Genomic DNA, 24,904 nt, shown 5'->3' with positions numbered 1-24,904 from the left:
CCCAGGACGTGTTTGGTCCTGGTGTTGGTAATACTGGTGGCCTATTACATGAGTGGGCAAGCGTGTCACTCAAGTTGGTGCTCCTTTTGAAAGAGAAGAGAGGGACTGACCAGTTGTTTTCTGGTTTTGTAAAATTTTCAGGTTTTTTGTGGCAATTCTCTTAACTAAATTAGAAATAATATTAAATGTAGTTCCACATGTAGCTCTATTTCTTCTCCACAGTATGTTTCTAATAAAGATTACCAATTTTTCTTTTTTTGTTTGCATGTTTTTTCACTTGTTGGATAATGGATCAAGCGTATTTGCGGACCAAACATTTTTCAGGGGATATACTCAGTGAAAAACGTTTGGGTTGCAAATACCCCCCAAAAAATAGACTTATATGTGTAACCACGTTTACTTCTATTTCTAATTTAGTTAAGAGAGAGAGAAACAATAGGCTGGATACATGCTATCCAGTCCGACATACTGGCTAAACCATCTTGTCTATAGCAGATATGCAGGGTTACTACATGATTGTGCAGATGTGGCAACTTTAAATTCATTCTAAAACTGCTCATTATCTCTGAGTTAGCCATTACAATGATGATAATTCTGATACACTTGATGTATGTTAGATTACCACACACTAAACACTATGGCCATCATTGCAAGTAAGGCTAAAAAGTGTGAGGTTTTTACCACAGGTGGCAAACACAACTACCCTGGGGAATGAATTTTGCCATGTATGTTAAATGCCACCTAGCTTTCAAATGAGGTATAGGATGTGGAATCAGTATATAACACACAGTATTCCGCATTTTTAACTCTTTATGGGCCTTTTTGACCTGCCTGAATCTATTTGTGGAAAACCGCGAGGGTGTGATAATTATCATCAACTCATAATCATGATCACAGTGCAAACAAGCATTTGTAATAAAGCGTAATTATTATAAAAAACCAAGGCGTCTATTGTGTGTAATGAGTCCTGAGGCTTAAGGGTGAAATTCCACATTTCTACTCAGGTAGATGTTCTCGGGTAGGTCAGTTGTATTCCCATTTTTATGAGTGTAGCCCAAAGGAGATTTTGAGAAAAACATGCCGGTATACACAGACCACAGGAGTACTCTCCATGTGTCTGAGGAATTGGAATAAGGGTGACACAATCGCCGTAACTGGATTTCTGACGTTTACAGGAAGATTGGGGACCTTCATACTTTTGATATGACTGATGAGTGAGGACTCTTTTATTGGATGAGATTGAACACGACAATTGAAATACATTGCGATGATCTGTGAAATAACCCTGATGAAGTCAATTTGGTTTATGTACTGATGATGAAACTCGTGTTGGCTACAAGATTGACTGCAATGAATACTGAATTCCAGGAGTGACAACTCTATGTGGAGATGGAACAATAAAAAGACAAAGGAATACCACTACAGAATAAGAACTTTTTTGTACTGACATTTAATTGTTGTGATGTTCAGGGGTCTTATAATCTAAAAAATAACATAAGAGTTCTCGGTAAGAGTTCAAAATGTACATTGTGGAGCAGGCCCTCCAAAGTAATGCTTGTAGCGATATGACATTATTTGAAAAGGGACTACCAAATCAAGTCCTACAAATGAAGTTAATATTAATGTGTTGCTTTCAAACACTGGGCAGATTGAGAAAATTAAAATTAAAATGCAGGTGACAATGTGGCTTGTTTGAAAAGGACAAAAATGTAACAATGACTTGGGAATTAGGGCGTCTGGACCTATTGGCTGTGTGTCACCCCATATTATGTGCTAGCTGTAATAACCGAGTCAGTGATTATACCCATGAAAAATGCTGAACCCTCTCCCCCTTTGGTTTCCGTCCCCCACCCTCCAATATGGGAAGAGCTGCCTGGAATGCCGCTTTCATCTGCCGGTGGGAAGCAACAACAGTGATAAAATCTCCACCATCATAGCTTGACCCAGGGCCAGCTTTAGTACTGGTGGCGCCCGGAATCATTTTTGGCGCCCCCACACCCCATGACCGCGTCTTTGGATTCTCTCAGACATAAGTGCCCCTCATTTCTCCAATCATGTGTTATTACTAAACACAGCGCTCCCCCAAGGTCAGCGCCCCCCTCCACAGGTCAGCGTCCAGTGCCACTGCACCAGTTGCGCTGCCCTAAAGCCGGCCCTGGCTGGACTAGAGAGAGCCAGTGAGATCAATCATGCCACGGAGCCCTCATAATACACAAGAAGCAGAGGGCAGGGAGGCGGGGAAGGGGGCTCCCACAGCACCAACACACCGATAAGGATGCTCTTAATCTAAACACATCCACACTCTGCCACCCTTTTCAGATACAGCAGCTATGGCTACCATAAAAAAATGCAGTAAGTACAAACAACAGAGACAGGGCACTTTGGGTGCTACTGAACTCTATGGAAATACTTTCAAGTTTACTCTGTAGACCAAACTAACGATTTTATTTATTCGTGAGTATAAATAATCTTGACTTGTTTTTGAACAGCACCACAGGCTGAGTGTCACCTGCTTGAAGTTGTAAATTGACAGGCAGTAAAAGTTTATACATATTTGCATTAAAATAATTAGCAGCAGTTTGTCAACACAAGTTGTTTGATGCTCGTCAGTCTGTGTGTGAATGCGCTGCTGATGCTGCTGGAAAGAAACACTTCAATGGCCTTTTGGTGATCTTTGACCCTGTGACGTTCAAGGTTGTCTGGGGGTGCGGCAGCACGTGCAGCCCCCCCCCCAGTTCCAGGCCCCCTGCCTGTACCCACCCAATGCACGGTGGGAGCTTGGACATTCCACCGCGGAAGGCAAGGAGGAAGCAGGACTTGTAAGTCGGTGTATCACTGCCTCTTCCTGTTCATTTCGTCTCCATGGACGACAATATGCGAAGAAATGTGTAATATATTCGAAGGCGTTTTCCAATGTTAAGTACACACCTCATTTAAAGCGCTCTGAAACCCCGGGTCTGGTGTGTGTGTATATATATATATATATAACAACAACAAGATTCTGTGGATAATACTCAACAGAGACTGCGTAAAATAGACTTACAACAGAAAGGAGCTGGGGAAAGCCCTTACAAGCCGAAATCAACGTTCCTTCCAATGATGCCGAAAGACGCAGTCGACATTTTCCATGAACGTGTCATAGAAGAAATCAAAAAGCTACACCATCAAGTGAACTACAAAAAAAGTAAATTACAATATAACAAAATCCAATATCAAAATCTGATGAAAAAATTAAATGACAATGTGGAAATTGTAATCAAAAAATCTGACAAGGGCGGTAACATCGTTTTATGGCCCAAACAAGAATACATTTTGGAAGCAATGCGACAATTGAACAATGAACAATGTTATGAAAAATCTACTATGAGGGAATATAACAAAACGAAAGACTCTCTAAAGAAGGAGCTACAATTTTGGAAACGGGAAGGATTAATAACTTCAGAAGAATTTTTATATTTGCATAATGAACATCCAGTTCTTCCTTTCCTTTATCTCCTACCCAAAGTCCACAAAAACATTATACCAATTCCAGGTCGCCCCATAATATCGACAATCAACAGCATGACTGAACATATGGGCGAATACGTGGATTTCTTTTTACAGGAGTTGGTAAAAGCTTTGCCCTCATATGTAAAGGACACAGGTGATTTTTTAAAGAAAATCAATGATATTGTCTGGACAGACAATTCGACATTAATAACATTAGACATTGAATCACTGTATACCAGTATAGAGCACAAGTCTGGTTTGATCGCTTTGAATCATTTTCTGGAGTCGAGGCCCTGTGAATACTATCAACATAACAAAATGTTAGTAGCTTTTGTTACTTGGTGTTTGAACAACAATTATTTTTTGTTTGGTAAAGATGTTTACAAACAGATACAGGGTGTTGCCATGGGGGCCTGCTTCTCTCCTAGCTACGCATGTTTACATGTGGGCTGTTGGGAGGAGCAGGTCCTCAGGAAGCAACATCTAGAGACCTTTAACAACAACATTGATCACTGGTTGCGTTACATCGATGATGTGTTTTTAATATGGAAGGGGAGCATTGACAGTGCCAATAGATTTATTGAAAAGATCAATACGAATTGTATGAACTTACATTTCACATCACACATAAGTCAATCTAGAGTGGAATTTTTAGACGTGAATGTGTTCATCAAGGAAGGCCAAATTGTCACCACAGCCTATAGAAAACCAACTGCTGGCAACACAATCCTACACGCAACCAGTGCACATCCCAAGCACCTCATCAGCAGTATTCCGTACGGGGAACTGTTGAGGCTTAAACGTATTTGCAGTACCCCAGAAAATTATGACAAATGCAGAGAAGAAACTCTGAGTCGACTAAGAAAAAGAGGCTACAATAACAAAACGTTAGTGGAAGCCGTAAACAAAGCTGATAGTCGAACAAGAGAATCATTGCTTCCACAAAATGTTGAGAATGATACAGCTCCTGCAGACACAGTCGATGACACACCAAGACTGATAATAGCGTATAGCAGGCAAGAGAGGAAAATAAGATCGATCATGAACAAAAATTGGCCCATCATTCTTACTGACAATGTCCTAAACTCAAGACTGCCAAATAAACCAGTAATTACTTTCAGGAAAACTCAATCTATGGGGTCCAAGTTGTCTAAAAATAGCCCAGAATTGATCGGTAATGCATCTTGGTTAAAACCAAGACAGGGCTTTTTTAAATGCACATCATGCAGAGCATGCAAGTTTGGAGTGAACACAACCCAGTACAAATCTCCCTTTAGAGAAAATGAGATAAAGATCAAGGGTAGTTACAATTGTCGTACTGAATTTGCTGTTTACGTTCTTGCGTGCACTTGTGGGCTTAGGTACGTGGGAAGCACCAAGCTTCAGGTGCACGTAAGGATATTGCAGCATTTACGAGCAATCGTCAATAACGATCCGGCCTATCCGGTTGCTCGTCACTTCAAAGAGGCACATGACAACGATGTAAAATGTTTATCTTATTTTGTGATTAATTCAATCCCAGTACCGCGTAGGAGAGGAAATCGAGAGAAGATGTTAAGACAATGCGAAACCAAAATCATCTTAGAACTCGATAGTAAATTCCCCAATGGGTTGAATAATTCAGAGGATTTACACACGTTTCTTTAACTGAACTTAATATACATATCTTTTAACAGCTTTTGCAGCAATGTATATTTATAGAAACAATGATGTAAATAACCAGTGGACCCCTAACAAAATGTAATATTTAATATTTAATATTTCATGTTATTTATGGTTGGTAGTCTTCTTGAGTAAACGCACTGACGTTTTTATATTTTTTCGTACTTTTTGATATCTGATATTATAATCATTAAGCACTAGCACTTCTCGTTCACCTAATAGGAATACCTCCAAATAGTAGCTTTTTTAACCACATTTTATATAAATTTTTATCACATTTATGTGTTATTTATTTATTCATAAAATTGTGAATGTTATGCATTAAGCACTTTATGAATTTGGTAAACCTATATCTAAAGAGCACATTTTGCACTAAATTTGCACAAAGACGCTTTTTACCACAGAAACACAAAGAGGTACTGCGAAGAATAGCAATATGCTATACATTTTGGAAAACAAACCGCATTTAGGCAGTCATAGGTTTTTCCAATGACAGACATTCGCACAAAATACTGTTGAAAATATGCTTTCATCATGGTGAATTAATGTGTATATTTTAATTATTTATACATATTTATTTATTATTGAAAATGTAATATTTCTTTGTATGTTTTATACATTTTAACTATTTATGTATAACTCACACTATGATGATAGTTATTATCACTAATATATGTGATTTGAAATACAACAGTCTGTTTTCTAATTCCATGAATGTCTAAGCAAGCATTGGAGCACTTAAACCGTAACAAGAAAGTGTTTCTTCACTGTTTAGCACTATAGGGGTGTGTTCTTTCCCATTCATTGTATATATAAAGACGACGTACTATAAGTTCTGTATGTGATCAAGGGCACTTGATGCCCGAAACGCGTCATGAAATGAGGATTTGAAAATAAAAGAAGATATTTTGCCACTAACTGGTCCTGGTGGTCCGTTTCTGTCAGTTCGCCACAAAGGAGGTGCTGAGAGGTGTTTGAGTGCATATATATATATATATATATATATAATGTTCAGGTATTCATGTGTTTTGAAAAAGACTGGAAAGATCGACGATGGGCAACGTGGGGTACGTATGTTTCATCTAACTGAGGATGTGAAACAATTCCATATTTGTCACATGGTGTTTCAGTTTTTTCCATTAAAACTATAGTAATGATACCATCATTCATTAATTTCAATCCACTTACTTTGATTTATCAGCGAACACAAAAGTGTGCCTCTTGAAATGACAAGTTATCTTACCTCCCACGATGAGAGTGGCTCCGCTGGCAAACGTCAGCCTGTTCAATACTGGATACGCGCAGTAATAGGCGCCGCTCTCATTCCGCTGCATACCGTAGATTTCCAGAGTGGCGCGGCGGGGTTCACCTCTACAGAGATATTTTCCATCCGTCTTGTTATCCCAACAATTCACAATGAATGTGACCGTCTCCTCTCTTCCCCTCCAAAACCAGAGCACTTTACTTCCTACGTCTGCGTTATCTGCAGTTAAAAAGCAGGAGATCCTGGCGGTTTCATTGACGGTAACGAACCGGTACCACTCCGTCTGATACAGGCGCAGATGGACCCCCAAGACTGTGAGAAGAAAGCAGAACATATAATGTTAATATTGGTGCCCTCAATATCCTTCCCGCAAAACGGCCACGCACATCCATTCCATAGGTCCAAACCTATCCACTGCTTTCATTGTGGGGATAACTGCACAGATTTCCATTGATGCTGTAAAATTAGGCACTGATATCTCCAAATTAGAAGATTGTGTTGGTGCTGATGCAATTTTACAGTGACATTAACAACAACACTTGTGAGCAACGACTGGTGAGAAATGTCACTTTTTTGCCTTGGTTAGTGCCAAGCAGCAAAAGGTCATGCAAGTTTGCACAAGTGCGTTTTTTTAAAATCTGGAAATGTTAATGAGATATATGTCATTCCACTCAGTATCTCTGTAGCTAGAATTTAACATTTCTTAAGCCATTCTGTTCCATCTCTTTCCCCAATCCCTTTCGTATACAGTTCATTTCAGCACATGAAGCAGACGGATGCACAGCATCTATCGTTTTATAGATGCCCATAAACATATTGAAACATACTTTTCAATCATACCTCTTCATCTAACAGATAGGAAACAAATAAAACATTAACAATGATTTGAAAACAAATATAAAACGAAAATTGTAATTTTTAGTATGAATCAACAGAGCAATGTTAGCTTTCAATCCTCATCCATGCTCCTGGTCCATCTGTTATCCTTGCATTCGTGAATGTAAAGTTTACCATTGGAAAGGAAGATGCAATATCTGAACCACTTCTCAGCTTGTCTAGTGTCCATCCTGCTCCTTGTACAGCTGCTCAGGTCGCACCCACCACAAGTGAAGCATCAGTTGCAAATCAGGAGGGAAACCCTCTGCATGAGATAAAAAGTAGTGAACCACAGGGGAAGGAAATACATTACTGCCATCAAGAACCTCAGAATACTTAAACGCATGCCTTGAAAAATGCTACTGGGGCGAAACGCGTGTCACATTTTGTATTCTGTACGATTTATAAAGGTTACCAGTAAAAACGAACAAAAGATATTGAAACTGAACTCTTGTATCAGTTCCAATAGTATTCTTTATCTTCTAGATCACACAGCCATGACAGGAGATGATTCTAAATTATGCATTTTTTTTGCTGATGCAAAAATGTCCCTGTGTGGTGTGCATCAATCATGCATGGTGAACAACAGTGTACATATGGTATTCAAAGAATGAACAAGTCTTATTTAATTCACCCTGCTGCGAGCAATGTGGGAAAACTCATGCTTATAAACGGATGAAAAATGAAGTTCAACATCTTCCATATATGCATTCATATCAGATCAAAATTATATACAGATTCTCTCTGAGTTATTCAAATTTATCACACTTTTTTTTACAGAATAAAAGACCAACTTAAATGGCTTATCACGTGAGCTAATTTATATTCTTTGTTTTATATATATGTATGTATATATATCTGCTCCCACTCCTGATTTGCTGCCTTAACACAGGCACCGACACGGCTGGACTCGGTTTCAAAAGTTTTATTTTACAGAAGACTCTGATGCATTTCGTCAGTTTGCACCACCTTGCTCACACAGCGTAGATGCCATTTTACATGTTACATTTGATGCTGTCATGGATACCAAACACAAAGGCATGGACATAGTAAAAACACTCTGAATTCCTATTTACATCTCAGAGAAAAAGTGCTCTGTGCAAAATATAATAAGGTAAAATTTAAATAAATTTCATTATTCAAAATCTTGTTTGTTTACATATTTACCACATATATATTTAGGAAGAATTTGATACATTTACATAAACAAGATTTCAAAATCAGTGTGTTTTTGAAAATGCATCCCAATTTGCTTATTATCCAAGGTTGGTCATTACGGTCTAGTGCCCTAATCCCAAATTGCCATCGAAATCTGGGACCTGATTCACACCCTCTCGCCCAATGTCGCCTTCTTCACGGAAACCTGGACCAACGCCACCTCCGGACCCGACATCGCCACGGCTATCCCGGACGGCTACAAGATCCAGAGAAAAGACCGCCTGCACCTCCCAGGAAGAGGACTCGCCATCGCACACAAGACCCCCCTCCGACTCTCCACATCCAGCATGAGTGACCCCCTCTTCAAAACAGAACACCTCCATTTCCAGATCCAGAGCAGCCCAGAACCATTCTACGCAGCACCCTCATCTACAGACCGCCAAGACCTCGCACCTAGCCCGCAACTACCATCGCTGAGCTTGCCGCACCCCATGCCATCACCTCCACGGACTACATTCTGTTCAGGGACCTGAACTTCCACCTCGACAACAACAACGACCCCGACTCCATCACTCTCCTCGACAACCTTGACAACTTAGGACTGAAGCAGCTTGTCAACACGCCCACCCACAGAGCGGGTCACACCCTCGACCCCCATCTTCGCGGGAGGATCAAACATCCATTTCAGCCCATTTGGACAGACCACCACTGCGTCCATTTCACCTTCCACACCACCACACCACCCAAGCCCGCCCCGCGCCCACCATGACAGAACTGGAGCAAGGTCACAGAGGAACACCTCAACACCACCCTCCTCCAGGACCCCCGCAGCGCCACGACCGACACCAAATCCGCAGCCAGGGAAATTCACCGCTGGGTCTCCTGCTGCGCCGACAAGCTGGCACCCCTCCGCCACCCCGCCAAACAACGCCCTCTGAAGTCCACCTTGTTCACCACAGAACTTCAAGAAACCAGACGCTCCTGCAGACGCCTTGAGAAAACCTGGAGAAACCAGAAAACCACGGAAGTACTGAACAACCACAAGAGCGCCCTGAAGGAGTACCACCAGAGCATAAGAGACACTAAACGGACCTTCCAAAGAGACAAAGTTCAGACCAACGCGAACAACGTCAAGGAACTGTTCAACGTCATTCAGCAGTTTGCAAAACCCACCTGCAAAGCCACGGACATCACACCCTCCCAGGAACTCTGCGACAAGCTCAGCTCCTACTTCCATCTGAAGATCAAGGCCCTCTATGACAACTTTAGTGAACCAACACCGTACAACACGCCCTTACCTGCCTCCGCTGATAAGCCTACCATCGCGGCCTAGGACCCCGCGACCGTCGAACACATCACTGCGACCATGAAGAAAACGTACTCAGGAGCCCTTGCCTACCGCAAATCTTCCACAGGGCCGCCGCTGCCACCGCACCCGATCTAGGACGGACGATCAACACCTCCCTCAGATCCGGCATCTGACAGACGACTGGAAACGGGCGGAGGTGAAACCCCTCCTCAAGAAACCAACGGCCAACCCAACGGACCTGAAATACTACCGGCCGAGAGACTCGTGAACGCCCAGCTGACAGCCTTCATCGAAGAGAACTCCATAATAGACACCTCCCAGGCTGGTTTCCGCAGCAACCACAGCACCGAGACCGCCCTCCTCACCGCCACTGACTACATCCGCATGCTACTAGACCAGGGACGCACCTCGGCCCTCCTCCTTCTAGACCTATCTGCAGCCTTTGACACCGTCTCACATCACATGCTCGCAGCCAGACTCCACGACTCTGGGATACAAGGAGCCGCCCTCGACTGGATCCAATCCTTCCTCTCTGGCAGAACCCAGAGGATCAGACTCCCTCCCTTCCTCTACGAACCCACTGACATCAACTGCGAAGTACCCCAAGGATCATCGCACAGCCCGATGCTCTTCAACAGCTACATTGCCCCCTTTGCCGCCATCGTCAGACAGCATGGTCTCAGCATAGTATCCTATGCCGACGACACCCAGCTCATCCTCTCACTTACGAAGAATCCCGAAGAAACCAGACTCTGCTTCCAGGAAAGAATGAAGAACATGGCAGCCTGGATGAAAGACAGCTGCTTGAAGCTCAAATTCAGAAAAGACCGAGGTCCTTATCCTCGGACCCTGCACCTCTGCCTGGGACAACACCTGGTAGCCCTCGGGAACCCACCCACCCCGACAGACCATGCTCGGGACCTCGGCATCATCCTTGACTCCTCCCTCTCCATGACCCACCAGATCAACGCCATCGCTTCCACCAGTTTCAACTACCTTTGCATCCTCCGTAAGACCTTCAAATGGATCCCCCCGACTGCAGAAAGACCGTCACCCACACACTCATAACCAGCATACTGGACTACATCAACGCCCACTTCGCCAGAATCAACAAAACACTTCTACACAAACTCCAAACCATCCAGAACGCCGCAGCCAGACTCGTCCTCAGGACACTGCATCACGAGCACATGACCCACCACCTACGAGGCCTCCACTGGCTTCCCGTCAAGAAGAGGATCACCTTCAAACTCCTCACCCACGCCTACAAATCCTTCAACAACATAGGGCCCAAATACCTCAACGACAGACCATCCTTCCATGAACCCAAGAGGAACCTCTGCTCCGCCGACCTCACCCTGGCAGAGGTCCCCCGCATCCATAGAAACAGATCCGGCAGGAGAGCTTTCTCCTACATCACAGCCAAGACCTGGAACGAGCTCCCTGTGAACATCAGACGCTCCCCGACCCTGCACACGTTCAGGAAGGACCTCAAGACCTGGCTCTTCGACTGACCCGGAGCCGCTCCCCCCCCCACCCGAGAGGCTTGAGACCCTCACGGGTAAGTAGTGCCCTCTACAAACCCCTGATTGATTGATTGATTGATTGAATATGATGAGGACAATCGAAAGTTAGTTGGTATTGGACATCATGTCCCAAATGGGAAAATTACATAAATCATAAATAGATGTGGTTAAACTTAATTCATCAAAATCAAACTTGAATAGATTAATTTAATCCCACAGGTGGGTAACATATCAAAATCATGTTCGAGAACAAACATTCTTCTTCCTGTGTCTTATACTAATTGCAAGGCCTATTCAATCTTCAATGTCCAATAAATCATTATACAGGACCACCTTCATTATTATATACATTGGACCATCAAAAAAGTCAATATTAACATCCATAGTCATAAAGACATAGGAGTCATCATATGCAATGTCATATATTTTGCATAAGAAGCCACCTATATCTATTAAAAAAGGGTGGAATACAGACATGGTCCTGTAGCAAATGATCAATATACCGGGATGTGGTCTCAAATAACTCTCCAATAGCTGAAATTATCAGTCAGCCGGGGGGGGGGGGGGGTTCTATGCATTCTTATGTATGGGGATTAACGGATGCTCCACTCTGAGCAACTGATATTCCTCATGTGATATTCATTTCACCCCTCTCCATCTTGATAGCTCACCATGAAATTTGTCTTTGATTATTTTTATGTTAGTTTGGGTGACCTTACAATAGCAATCCTTGTCACTAACTTGTCGCTTAGCTTCAACTAGATACATGTCTAGGGGCCGCAAAACAATTATGCCCCCTTTGTCTGATTGGCGTACTGCCATATCTTTCCTGGCTTTTACTTTGTTAATCACCTGATGATACCTGCGTGATTGTGTCATTCTCTCACACCTAAATTTATGACTTGATTCTAAAGATAACCCTTTAAGATCTGTAATGACCAATTCTGAAAAAATGTCCAAAGTATCTCTGGGCATCATTTGCAAAAGTACAGATTTAGGGTCGAAAGATGTGAATACACTGCCATAGATGTCCACCCCTAGTGTATCAGCTACTCCAACAGTGGAACTTGCTGGGCTTTCACCTTCAATTTCTCTCACCACTTGATTCAATAGTTGCAATAGTTCCATATCTGCTACCACTAAGTTGCTTGTTGATTTGCTTTGCTGAATAGCACTGGGTGGCCCAATTACTTTAGTGGCAATGTACTTTTGAAGTTGTAATCACCTTATAAACCTGAAAAAAATCAATTTGAGTCTGACCATAATTAAAATTGGTCGGTGTACAGTACATAAGTCCCAAAGACAGAGTTGTTTCCTCTTTCTTAGCTAATTCAATATCCATGATGTTTGTTACAGTCTGGTAGCTCTCCATATCCGTCATTTATTCTGGTGTGTCTGTCTTGCTTTCACCACTTGGTTGGATGCCCCAGCGTCATATTTTTCTTTGCTTCTTCCCTTTCCATTATTTCTTTCCTTTGGAGGCGTGAGCTTAGGTTCAATGTCCGATCTAACCCTAAAAAAACGAAGCTCCTCTACTACTGTCGGAATGTCTCTATATCTATATATTGCTGCAGACTTCGCCTGTAGAATTTCCAGTCTTCCAAGGGGAGCAAACAAATGCAGACCCGTACTTGTTGGTGCAAAGAATATTTATTGGAACCCTCACACCACCGCCATTACGCGTTTCAGCCTGAAGAGGCCTTGATCACATGACAGGCATGCAAATTGCCTTCACAATTTAAAGTGCTAGTGCCTGAACATGTGACAAAAAACGTCAACATGGACATAAAAGAGTCATTGCAAAACCATGATTTTGAATATATATAAATTGTAATTCTTTATGATTGAGGGAGGTAAAAGCAGGAATCTCTAAATATTTACAAATAGCTATAAATATTTAAAAAGGCAATACATATATAAGTATAAATGCGTTTAAAAAGAGCCAGATTATAAAACACTGAATATCGACAAGTGCATGCGTGGCATAATACATACATAAAACCAAGTCATAATTCAGTCAACGTAGGTCCATGACTCTAAGTGACCTAAACTGTGTGTTCACAAGTTTGCAGGTCATTTGCTTATACCTATATGTGCAATGTTAAACAATTCAGCCCAAGTGAGCCTTCAATATACTGATATATCTATGGAAAAAGTGCTTGTGCTAGATAAGTGCCACCATAATAAACCTAAATGGTTCATAAAGTGCATAAGTGAAAAAATATATGTAAAGACTAAAATACTAGAAAGGTTCAGCAGATGAAATTACAAAACAGTTACAAGGAAAAGAATCAAAGGCAGGTAAAGAAGTCTTCACTAGAGTTATGGCCCTGTGGCGTTTTAGTATCCAGCTCTATAATATACTGGGTTTCTAGTTTGCGTAATAAGGCTTCCCGGTTGCCACCCCTTCCGAGCGCTGGGACTGCATCCACAACAAAGTATTTCAGCTGTTCCAAATTATTGTTGTGGAAGTCCTTAAAGTGTCTCGCAACCGGGTACATTGAATCAGAGTTAGTAATTGCCCTAATGTGCTGGACTATTCTTTTGCGGACCTGCAGCTTTGTACTCTATACATACTGCAGGCAACACGAGCACTCCAGCACATACACTACATAGTCTGTTGTGCAGTAAAGCATTTTTGTTATAGGCACGGGTTCTGCCTTGAATGGTGTTTTATAGGTAATTTTATTAGGCCCAAATCTGCACGCCCGACACTAAGTACATTTTAAAAACCCTTTTCTAGAGTTTAACCAAGTTTTAATAGGTCTTATCTCTGGGCTACTGCTAACCAGGGTATCACTCATCTATCTTGCTTTCCTAAAGGTGATGTTAGGATTTTTTGGCATTTTATCTCCAAGGACAGGATCACTTAGGACCAGGGGCCAATTGTTATTCAGAATCCTACGTAATGTCTGGTGTTGACTGTTGAATGTTAGGATTAATCTGGTGGGTTGGTCTGACTGATCATTAGTCTTTTTACTGAAGCTAGCTTGATTGCTCAACAAATCAGATCTGTGGAGTCTTCTCGTTTTTCTGATTGCATTGTCAATCGTGGTTTCAACATAACCCCTGGCCAGGAATCTGTATTTACTATCATATTGTGCCTTTTCACAGTCACTGGCCCTACTGCAAATACGCCTAATTATCAACATTTCCCCAAAGGGAATGCTGTGAATGAGATGTCTGGGATGGTGGCTGGTGGCTGGTGGCATGCAATAGTGTGTTACCTGCTGTTGGCTTTCTGTGCAATTTGGTTTCTAACCTGTAATTAGCTACAAAGATCTCAACGTCCAGAATACATACTGACTGTTTACTAATGTGTGCTCTAAAGTGCAAATTTAGGCTATTTACATTGATTTGTTCAATGATACGGAGGGCACTCTCCTCCTTGCCTCTCCAAATCACAAACAAATCATCAATGTACCTGCACCATAATAAAACATGATTTCTCAGAACATCACCATATTTAGCCTTAAGGACTTGTTCTTCCCATAGTCCCATATGGAGGCAGGCATAACTGGGCAAAAAACATGCCCCCATTGCTACGCGTCTGGTCTGGTAAAAGATCTCATTCTGGAAAAAAAAGTAGTTATTTTTCAAACATATGGTGATCATGTTTACCAGCATTTTCCTTCCTTCCTCTGGATCATATATATATATTTCACTTGTACAAAACCAGAGAATTTCGGCCGTTATAGTTAGTAGATTTAATTATAACTTGCGCCCCCATTGCGGGGGCGCGAGTTATAATTAGCTGCTGATGACATCACATATTACATCACTCATGACATGGTCAGTGACATCACTGATGACATCACTGATGACATCTCAAATGACATCACTGATGAAATCATCCAGTGTATGTGTGTTTCTTTATAGTGTAAATATGTTTTTTTATATATATATATATATATATATATATATATATATATATATATATATATATAAATATATATATATATATATGCCAAGGTGTATTGAAGAATGCGTGGGTGTATAAGTGTCTGAATGGATGATTTAGTAGGTGTGTGACTGATTGTATAACTGACTGATTAGGCGCGAGTTATAATTAGCTGCTGATGACATCACATATTACATCACTCATGACATGGTCAGTGACATCACTGATGACATCACTGATGACATCTCAAATGACATCACTGATGAAATCATCCAGTGTATGTGTGTTTCTTTATAGTGTAAATATGTTTTTTATATATATATATATATATATAAATATATATATATGCCAAGGTGTATTGAAGAATGCGTGGGTGTATAAGTGTCTGAATGGATGATTTAGTAGGTGTGTGACTGATTGTATAACTGACTGATTAAGCGTATCTTACTGAATGCATGGGTTAGTGAGTCAACTGTAAATGTCTGTATCAGTCTGTCAGTTGGTGTATAAGCGACTGCATGGGTTGGTGAGTAGCTGCATGACTGTCTATGTGGGTTATTGATTGGTTGTTTGATTAACAGTATGGGTGCCTGAGTGTCTGTATGAGTGGGTGGGGGGTGGGTGACTCTGTGCATAGATGTGTGAGTGGGTGATTCACTGGGTGTATAGGTTAAACAGTGCATCTGTGAAGGGCTGTATAGGTGGGTGAGTGTGTGTGTATGGATGTGGTGGTGAGTGAATGGATGTGTCAGTGGTACATGTGTGAGTAACTACATATGTGAAAGGCAGTATATGTGAGTGTTGGAGTATATAAATTACTGTATGTGAGAGTGAGTGATTGTGAGAGTGGCTGTATGGATGAGCGTGTGTTTGTATCAGTGATTGTATAAGAGAGTAAGTATGTTAGTATTTGTATAAATAAGTGAGGTGATCTGTGTATAACTGTATAGGTGAGTAAGGTGTGATTGATTCTTTGCAATAGCTGACTAGGTGTGTGAGTAACTGGATGAGTGGTGGTGTGTGAGTATCTGTATAGGTGTTTGAGTGCATATGATAGTATTGTATTGATGAGTGACTGCATGTATGAGTGACTGTATGAGTGGATGTGTGTGTAGACCTAGGAATCAGTGTCTGCGTATGTAGTAACTGGTATTGGTGTGTCTCTGGTTTCAAAAACTCTAGTCCGTATTTTAAAGTGGGTGTATCAAAGGTTATAGTAGGGTGTGAGGAGGTGCATCAGATTATCACATGGCTGATGTCATCAGTGATGTCAGCAGTGATGTCATTTGAGATGTCATCAGTGATGTCACTGACCATGTCATGAGTGATGTAATATGTGACATCATCAGCAGTGCATTGCGGGGGCACGAGTTATAGTTAGCTCTCCTAACTATAACGGCCAAATTTCTCTGGTTTTGCACGAGTGAAATGTCTAACTAACTATAACGTCCCTGAAACCTGTGTTTTTTTTCAGTGCATTTCTAAGGTTTTTTAAATGCTAATTTCTAACTATAATGTGCCAGAAACCTATGTTTTTTTCAGTGAATTTCTATGGTTTATTAAATGCTAATTTCTAACTATAACGTGCCTGAAACTTATGTATTTTTCTGTAAATTTCAATGTTTTTTTTAAATGCTAATTCCTCACTATAACATCCCTATTAAGTCCCCTTGAATCCTGAAGGTCCCTGGTGGCCAAGTAGCCCAACAGGTAAATTCAGTAAGCGTTGCAGAGAGGTGTTCGGAGGTCATGCTCCTTTTTACACCATGCTACAAACGTGGATTCTGGTGCACTGCTGCTCAGAGGATGAAGTCCACATGTGTACTGAGGGCCTTGGACCAATTCTCTGCAACGCAGCTCCCTGGCACATACTGGAGGTACGTGGTGGGCTAGTTGGCCCCCAGGGACCCTCAGTATTCAAGGGGAATTAGTTCCCCAACTTAAAGCACGCCAGGGGGTGTGTTTGCTGAGTGCTGCAGGGAGGGGGCGGGGGATCAGGAGCAATGCCACTGTAGTATCCTCAGGTCATGTTAATATGTTCCCTTCATTCTGTACCTAGCTTCTCAGCCAGTGTCAGTGTTCCGCGTAGAATGTTAGTGTGGGTGGAATGCTTGGATGCCTGTGGGGGACTGAGACAGTTGGGAAGATGGGCTGAGCAGCTAGGATGCTGCTCCTGGTGGGGCCTATTGTGGAGCCTGACCTGAGGCCTGTTCTGGGTTTACTACTTCTACACCTAAGATCTCAATAAACTTCATCTACTCCTACCTGGCCACGTCTACAGCGTCTACTTGTACATCCTGCACACGTGGGGCCAGCCCACTACATTTATGGCGAGGATCTGGAGCTCATCTCACGCAAAAGGTAGCCTGAAGACAACTAAGAATGAGGAGTGGACCAAGAGAACGTGTAGAAAAGAACCTATGTCAAGTAAAATGAAAAAAAAAGAAACAAGCATCAAGAAATTTAAAGAAATTTAAAGAAAAGAAAAGAAACCTGTTTAGCGACGCAGTTGAAGTCAAAGAATTATGTCAAGCATGCCTGTCTGCCCTACCAGTGTCCACCACACCGGACAGCCCAGCCCAGGCATGTTGTGTTGTCATCTCAGTGTCTTCAACAACCAGAAATTTATCATCAAAGGTGTCTAGGTTTGTCAAGAAGAACCAACTACTCAAAAGAAATGTACACCGTGTATAAGCAACATCAAGCATGTCACTATTAATGGAGAATGTGCCTCTGCAATCAAGGTAATCACTGGCTGCATCGAGTGGGTGAGGTGATTTTGTTTGAAAATGAAGATCAACTTTTCAGCGTGTCTCTGATTAATGCACGACAGCTGTCTACCCTACTTCTTCTGCAAGTTTGTTTTCATCAACAGTTAATTTAAGCTGTCCACTGGTGTTGTAATACAACTAAAGTAAGCAGTTTGCGATAGAGAATGACTTTCATCTTAGTAAGTGAGTCGTCTAGTCTTCACCTTCTTAAAGTGCAGCTATCGTCTTGCCAGAGAGCCTTAACGAACTTTGGTGTGTACACTGTGTATCTGCTTGTAACTTTATGGGGATATTTCGTGAGTGTTATGAATGCTTGGCATTAAGCGGAACCATCAGCCAAGAATACTACACAAATGGTAATTCATCGGGATGATGAGTGAAACTTTACGTGAGTCTACATTACATTTACGTACTTAAATTAATTTTAAATTGAATTCAGCATAGAAAATGTTATGGTCATCTGTACCTGTGACGGTTAAACGGCTTGGTAGCAGTTTCAAAACGCGAGCACGAGACATCCCGCGCAGGGTTATCTTTTACTCTTCGAGCCATAGAGTTTTCTCATTTGTTCTTCGATGACGTCTTCTAACTATGCTGCGGGTCGCTTGGCTTCATGGACGTGCCGTAAGCGTTCCAGCACTAGCGTGACTCAACGTGTAATCATCTTGGGATTGTCATGCTAGTTCATTGCCAACCACGTTGTACGCAAGGAATATATTTTTACGAAGACAGTGCTAGCGTAGGGAATTTGAGGAGTGACATTAGTTCAACCGTCGTTTGTAGCGGATTTGACTTTCTGGACTTATCGTTTGTGCGGTGTTTCAAGTTGTTTCGGCATGAACACTTCGGGGAGTCATGTGGTGAGTTTTTACTACTATGTACTTTTTCTGCTGCAAAGTACTTCTTCTGCTGCCAAGTACATCTTTCCGCTGCCAAGTACGTTGTTTTCTCATCTTCAGTGGTCACTGCATTTTCAGCAAGGTTTTTTTTGTTGATGACTAGTCTTGTGGAGTTGTTGAACGCCTGTCGCGGTAACAGGCACACCATTGACTTTTGAAATACGAGTTGTAGGGCATGCTTTAAAGATTTCACGCAAAAATGTTTTTTTTCTCAAGTGGAAGAATTTAACGCAAAAATGTTTCACAAGAGAATTAATTTATCGCAAAAATGTTTTATTTCACAGATTAGTGAGATTTGTTTCTACAGTGTCTTGTGATTGCTGTATGCCAACGTTGCTGTATCGCTTTGTACATGTTCTTGTTTTGTTGGCATGGGAGTGGGTACTAGTCCCATGTCTCTTATTTACGTATTTTATCGTTTCAGATATTGTATCCCTGTACTGGGATGGGAGTGGGTTTTTAGTCCCATGTTCCCATGTTTAAAATGGTGTTATCCCTGTCTAAGGGGTAGGAGTGGGTTATAGTCCCATTTCCTTCCATGTTCCCATGTTTAAAATGGTGTTATCCCTGTCTAAGGGGTAGGAGTGGGTTATAGTCCCATTTCCTTTTCAAATATCTTATCCCTGCCTAGGGATGGGAGTGGGTTTTTAGTCCCATGACCCTTATTTCAAATGTTTTATCCCTGCCTAAGGGATAGGAGTGGGTTTTAGTCTCATTTCCTCTTTAGATAGTTTTATCCCTGCTTAGGGATGGGAGTGGGTTTTTAGTCCCATCACCCCACGTTCACAGTAATTTATATGGGAATGGGTTTTAGCCCCATTTTTTAAAGGGGGTTTTAGTCCCACCTTTGTTATTTTGAGTTTGGGTGTCAGTCCTATTTACTCTGTTATAGGGGGTTAGAGTCCCACCTATTTATAGGGGGTTAGAGTCCCACCTATGTAATTAGTAATGGGTGCCAGTCCTATTTACTAAGTTTAAAGGGGGTTTTAGTCCCACCTTTTACGTTTGTGTTGGGTTTTAGTCTCTTCATTTACGTATTCGCTGTCTTGTGTGTGGGTAGCCATCTTTTGATGCCACACGGTGCTGCATGTCGGTTTTTCATGCTACACTAGTCAGTGGGTTTTAGTGACATATTATGTACATTTGGGTGTCAGTCCCAAACACGTGGGTTTTAGTCCCATAGTGTCCCTCACATGAGGGGTGGCGTAGTGGTTTGTCGTCACAGACGTGAGAAGTACTTCCTTGGGTGTTGTTCTAACCATAGGTTTTCTGCCCGTAGGATTCTACTCTGGGTATCATATTCATTTGTTGCATGTGAGCTCTTATTTCACTTCTTTAATTTTTCTTTGTTCAGTATTAAGGGAAGGGGATGGTGTTAGTGTGTTGATCTATGCTTGCATCTTTCTTTTCTCCTTAGTGTGTCTGTTTTCCCTCTTGTGATGTATTTCTGCATGCATCCCTGGGTTTATGGACTCTTCATTTCTTTTGTACATTTCTGTATTTATTTGTTTGCTTATTAGTTTGGGTTTATTTTAGGTTTTATTAATTTTCAGTGTAAAGGAAGAGGATATGTAGTATCCTCAGGTCATGTTAATATGTTCCCTTCATTCTGTACCTAGCTGCTCAGCCAGTGTCAGTGTTCCGCGTAGAATGTTAGAGTGGGTGGAATGCTTGGATGCCTGTGGGGGACTGAGACAGTTGGGAAGATGGGCTGAGCAGCTAGGATGCTGCTCCTGGTGGGGCCTATTGTGGAGCCTGACCTGGGGCCTGTTCTGGGTTTACTACTTCTACACCTAAGATCTCAATAAACTTCATCTACTCCTACCTGGCCACGTCTACAGCGTCTACTTGTACATCCTGCACACGTGGGGCCAGCCCACTACAGCCACCTTCTTTTTTTGTTTGTTTTTCAGAAGAGGGGTTGTGTGGCCCCCCTTCTTTTCCCTTTTTTTGTGGCCCGGGGGACCCCATCCCCCAGGGCCTGACCCCTATTTAAAAAAAAAAAAACGGGGGGACCCCACCCCCGGGGCATGGCCATATATATATTCAATGAAAAAACCAAAGGTTTCACACATGTTATAGTTAGCTGGACATTTCACTCGTAAAAAACCAATGAAATTCCCCCGTTATAGTTAGTTCAGCTAACTATAACTCGCGCGCCCGCAATGCACTACTGATGACGTCACATATTACATCACTCATGACATGGTCAGTGACATCACTCATGACATCACTGATGACATCTCAAATGACATCACTGATGACATCATCCAGTGAATGTGTCTTTTTCTGAAAATTACATATGTTTTATACATGTATATCTCAAGGTCGATGGAAGAATCAATGGGTATATAAGTGTCTAAGTGGATGATTTGTTTTTGAAAAATTGATTGTATTACTGACTGATTAAGTGTATCTTATTGAATACATGGCTTACTGAGTAATGTTTAAATATGTAAATATCTGTATCAGTCTCTCACTTTGTGTATAAGTGGCTGCATGGGTTGGTGAGTAGCTACATGAGTGTCTATAGAGGTTATTAGTTGGTTTTTTGAGTATCACTATGAGTGTCTGAGTGTCTGTATGGTTCGGTGGGGGGTATTATGTAGTGCATAGGTGCATGAATGAGTGACTCACTCTTTGTATGTGTTGAAGACAGCATGTGTGCAGGACTGTATGGGTGGATGACTGTATGCATGGATGTGTTAGTGAGTGAATGACTGTCTCAATAGTGTCTTTATGAGTAACTACATATGTTTTAAACTAGTATATGTGACTATTGGTGTATATAAGTGAGTATATGTGAGAGTGAGAGATTGAAAGAGTTCCTGTATGAATAAGTATGTGTTTCTATAAGTGATTGTTAAAAAGACTAAGTATGTGTAAGTTTCTGTTAAAGTAAGTGTGCTGGTGTGTGTATAACTGTATATGCAAGTAAATGGATGTTTGTTTCTTTATTAGCATGAGTGACTATGTGTGTGAGTAACTCTATGGATGAGTGGAATTGTGTTACAGGATGTTTAGGTGTATGAGTACATATGATGTGTGAGTACATGTATGAGTGACTGTATAGGATTGTTGGTGGATGAGTGGATGTGTATGTGGATCTTAGAATTACTGAATAGGTTGTTGTAACTGTTATTGGTATGTCCATTGTTTTGAAAATTTTAGTGTCTATTTTTGAATGTTTGTATCAAAGGTTATATTAGGGTGAGAGGAGGTCTACCACTCTGTCACAAGGATGATGTCATCAGTGATGTCATTTGAGATGTCATCAGTGATGTCATGAGTGATGTCACTGACCATGTCATGAGTGATGTAATATGTGACGTCATCAGTAGTGCATTGCGGGCGCGCGAGTTATAGTTAGCTGAACTCACTATAACGGGGGAATTTCATTGTTTTTTTACGAGTGAAATGTCCAGCTAACTATAACATGTGTGAAACCTTTGGTTTTTTCATTGAATTTCTAAGGTTTTTTAAATGCTAATTCCTAACTATAACGTGTGTGAAACCCATGGTTTTTTCAGTGAATTTGCAAGGTTTTTTAAATGCTAATTCCTAACTATAACGTGTGTGAAACCCATGGTTTTTTCAGTGAATTTGCAAGGTTTTTTAAATGCTAATTTTTTTTTCTTTCTTTTTTTTTTTTTTACATATTTTTATTTTAATTTTCTATCCTTTTTTAAAGACTATGGTTAAATTTTTAAAATTCTATAATATGTTTTTTTTAATATATTTTATAAAATAAACATGTAAAATTTATTAGCAATACATTTTTTATTTATTTTTTATTTTTTTTTAGTACGCGTACCGTAAGCTTACGGTAAGCGTACGGTTTACGCAACGTCTGTAATTTTTCTACGCTGTTTGCGTATAGTTACGCAATTTGCGTAGCCGCGCGTACTCCGCGTGGGACGCGTACGCGTGTACGCTACACGCGCACGTTACGCGGAAGTGTCGGGTAGTGACTGTTATGCGCATGCGCGCAAGCGCGTGTCTTTTTTACGCGCATGCGTACTTTTGCCGTAAGCGTACCGTAAGCGTACGGTAGGTCATGTGATCATGAAACACAACTTTTGATTGGATGAAACTACTTTCAGTTCTAGAACTCTCCTACACCACACCCATTCCCCTCATTTCTGCTTGTGATCCCTTAGGAGAAGGAGCTGGGTTGTCTTTGTGATACGATGGCAGAACAGCAGAGCCCTTCTGAGAGTGAGGCTAGCACTAGCAGCACTACCTTGAGGCAGAGAGCGAGGAAACAAAAGACCTCTTATGTATGGGATTATTTTACTTTTCCTGAAGGCCAGCTAAAGGTAAATGCACCCTTAGTGACTTGCAAGCTGTGTCAGCGTGTACTTTCAAGAGGTAATCCTGACAGGAAGTATTCCTTTGGGAATCATACCATGATGAGGCACCTCAAGGATGTACACAAAAGGACACATGCTCGACTTTTTGGAGGTAACCCTTCAGTAAGTCAACCAAGCACATCCACAGCAGCTCAGCCTGGACCATCATCTGCAGGGCTGAGTCCTTCTTCTGCAGGTCAGGTGAGCCCTTCATCTGTGGGGGGAGCATCTCCTTTTGCTGGCCCTCTGGAAATTAACCCTCGATTTCTGAGGGTTGATATTCGATGCGCCTCTTGTCATGATCTAATTTGTCATAGGGAGACCAGTGTTTCCCTAGTGAACAACAAAATAGATCAGCACACTTGTCGCAGAGACTAATTTTCCCAATCTTTCTTTCCTCTGTCCCTGCATGAACACAACGGCTCTTTTAAGAGCCAACCTTATCTTTCATCTTTTTTTTATATATGTTTTTTAAAACTTTTTTTTTTTTTTTTTTACCGTACGCGTACGAGAGACTACAATTATTATTATTGACTTACCATACCCACTCAAAAAAATATTTATTCATTTGTTTTTAAAAAAAATTGCTTTAAAAATGGTTCTAGTTTTCGAAATCACCAGAGCAAAACGCAATAAATCTCTGCCTGTAATTCCTATTTGCACACAGAGTCATGTTTTCACATTAGTCACAAAACGAAATTTCTTTGCCAATTTGAATGCACACTTACTGCTCTTTTTTTTTGGCAAGTGATAATCACTTTTACAGACTGACACATTATGAATCCACTTTTCAGATTTTTTTAAATGCACATGTCCAGACTGCTTTTTCAGACCACCACCATGTGTATCCTGGGTGACTGCCTACACTCCAGCAAGGGCAACCAGCCTTACTGATGCTGAATGTCTTTGCATTACAGACTGAAACCTCAAACCCCACTCGCTTGTAAATACTGTGCATGATTATACATGGAAAGGAGCTGGGTGTGTGCTAAGAGTCTGCTTCTGCACCAAAAAATCGCTCCCCCTTTTTCCTACTAATGCAACTGTGAAATCACCAGAGCAAAACGCAATAAATCTCTGCCTGTAATTCCTATTTGCACACAGAGTCATGTTTTCACATTAGTCACAAAACGAAATTTCTTTGCCAATTTGAATGCACACTTACTGCTCTTTTTTTTTGGCAAGTGATAATCACTTTTACAGACTGACACATTATGAATCCACTTTTCAGATTTTTTTAAATGCCCATGTCCAGACTGCTTTTTCAGACCACCACCATGTGTATCCTGGGTGACTGCCTACACTCCAGCAAGGGCAACCAGCCTTAGTGATGCTGAATGTCTTTGCATTACAGACTGAAACCTCAAACCCCACTCGCTTGTAAATACTGTGCATGATTATACATGGAAAGGAGCTGGGTGTGTGCTAAGAGTCTGCTTCTGCACCAAAAAATCGCTCCCCCTTTTTCCTACTAATGCAACTGTGAAATCACCAGAGCAAAACGCAATAAATCTCTGCCTGTAATTCCTATTTGCACACAGAGTCATGTTTTCACATTAGTCACAAAACTAAATTTCTTTGCCAATTTGAATGCACACTTACTGCTCTTTTTTTTGGCAAGTGATAAACACTTTTACAGACTGACACATTATGAATCCACTTTTCAGATTTTTTTAAATGCACATGTCCAAACTGCT

At 41.4% G+C, this 24,904-nt stretch overlaps 1 protein-coding gene across 1 annotated transcript in view; it reads right to left on the bottom strand.

Annotated features, from left to right (window-relative positions):
• The window catches only part of LOC146772859 (uncharacterized), a 94,520-nt gene that overhangs the window by 45,055 nt on the left and 24,561 nt on the right, over positions 1–24,904 (bottom strand). Inside the window, exons 2-3 of the mRNA XM_085637037.1 lie at positions 9,439–9,541; positions 6,395–6,727 (exon numbers count right to left, since the gene is read on the bottom strand). Of these exons, the coding sequence (XP_085493163.1) occupies positions 6,395–6,727; positions 9,439–9,541 (436 nt within the window). The remainder of the gene's footprint in view (positions 1–6,394; positions 6,728–9,438; positions 9,542–24,904) is intronic.

The sequence above is a fragment of the Triturus cristatus genome, chromosome 12, assembly GCF_964204655.1.
Source record: "Triturus cristatus chromosome 12, aTriCri1.1, whole genome shotgun sequence".
Lineage (NCBI taxonomy): Eukaryota > Metazoa > Chordata > Amphibia > Caudata > Salamandridae > Triturus > Triturus cristatus.
The sequence above is the reverse complement of the archived record's forward strand: the minus strand, read 5'-3'. Positions and strand labels throughout refer to the sequence as shown.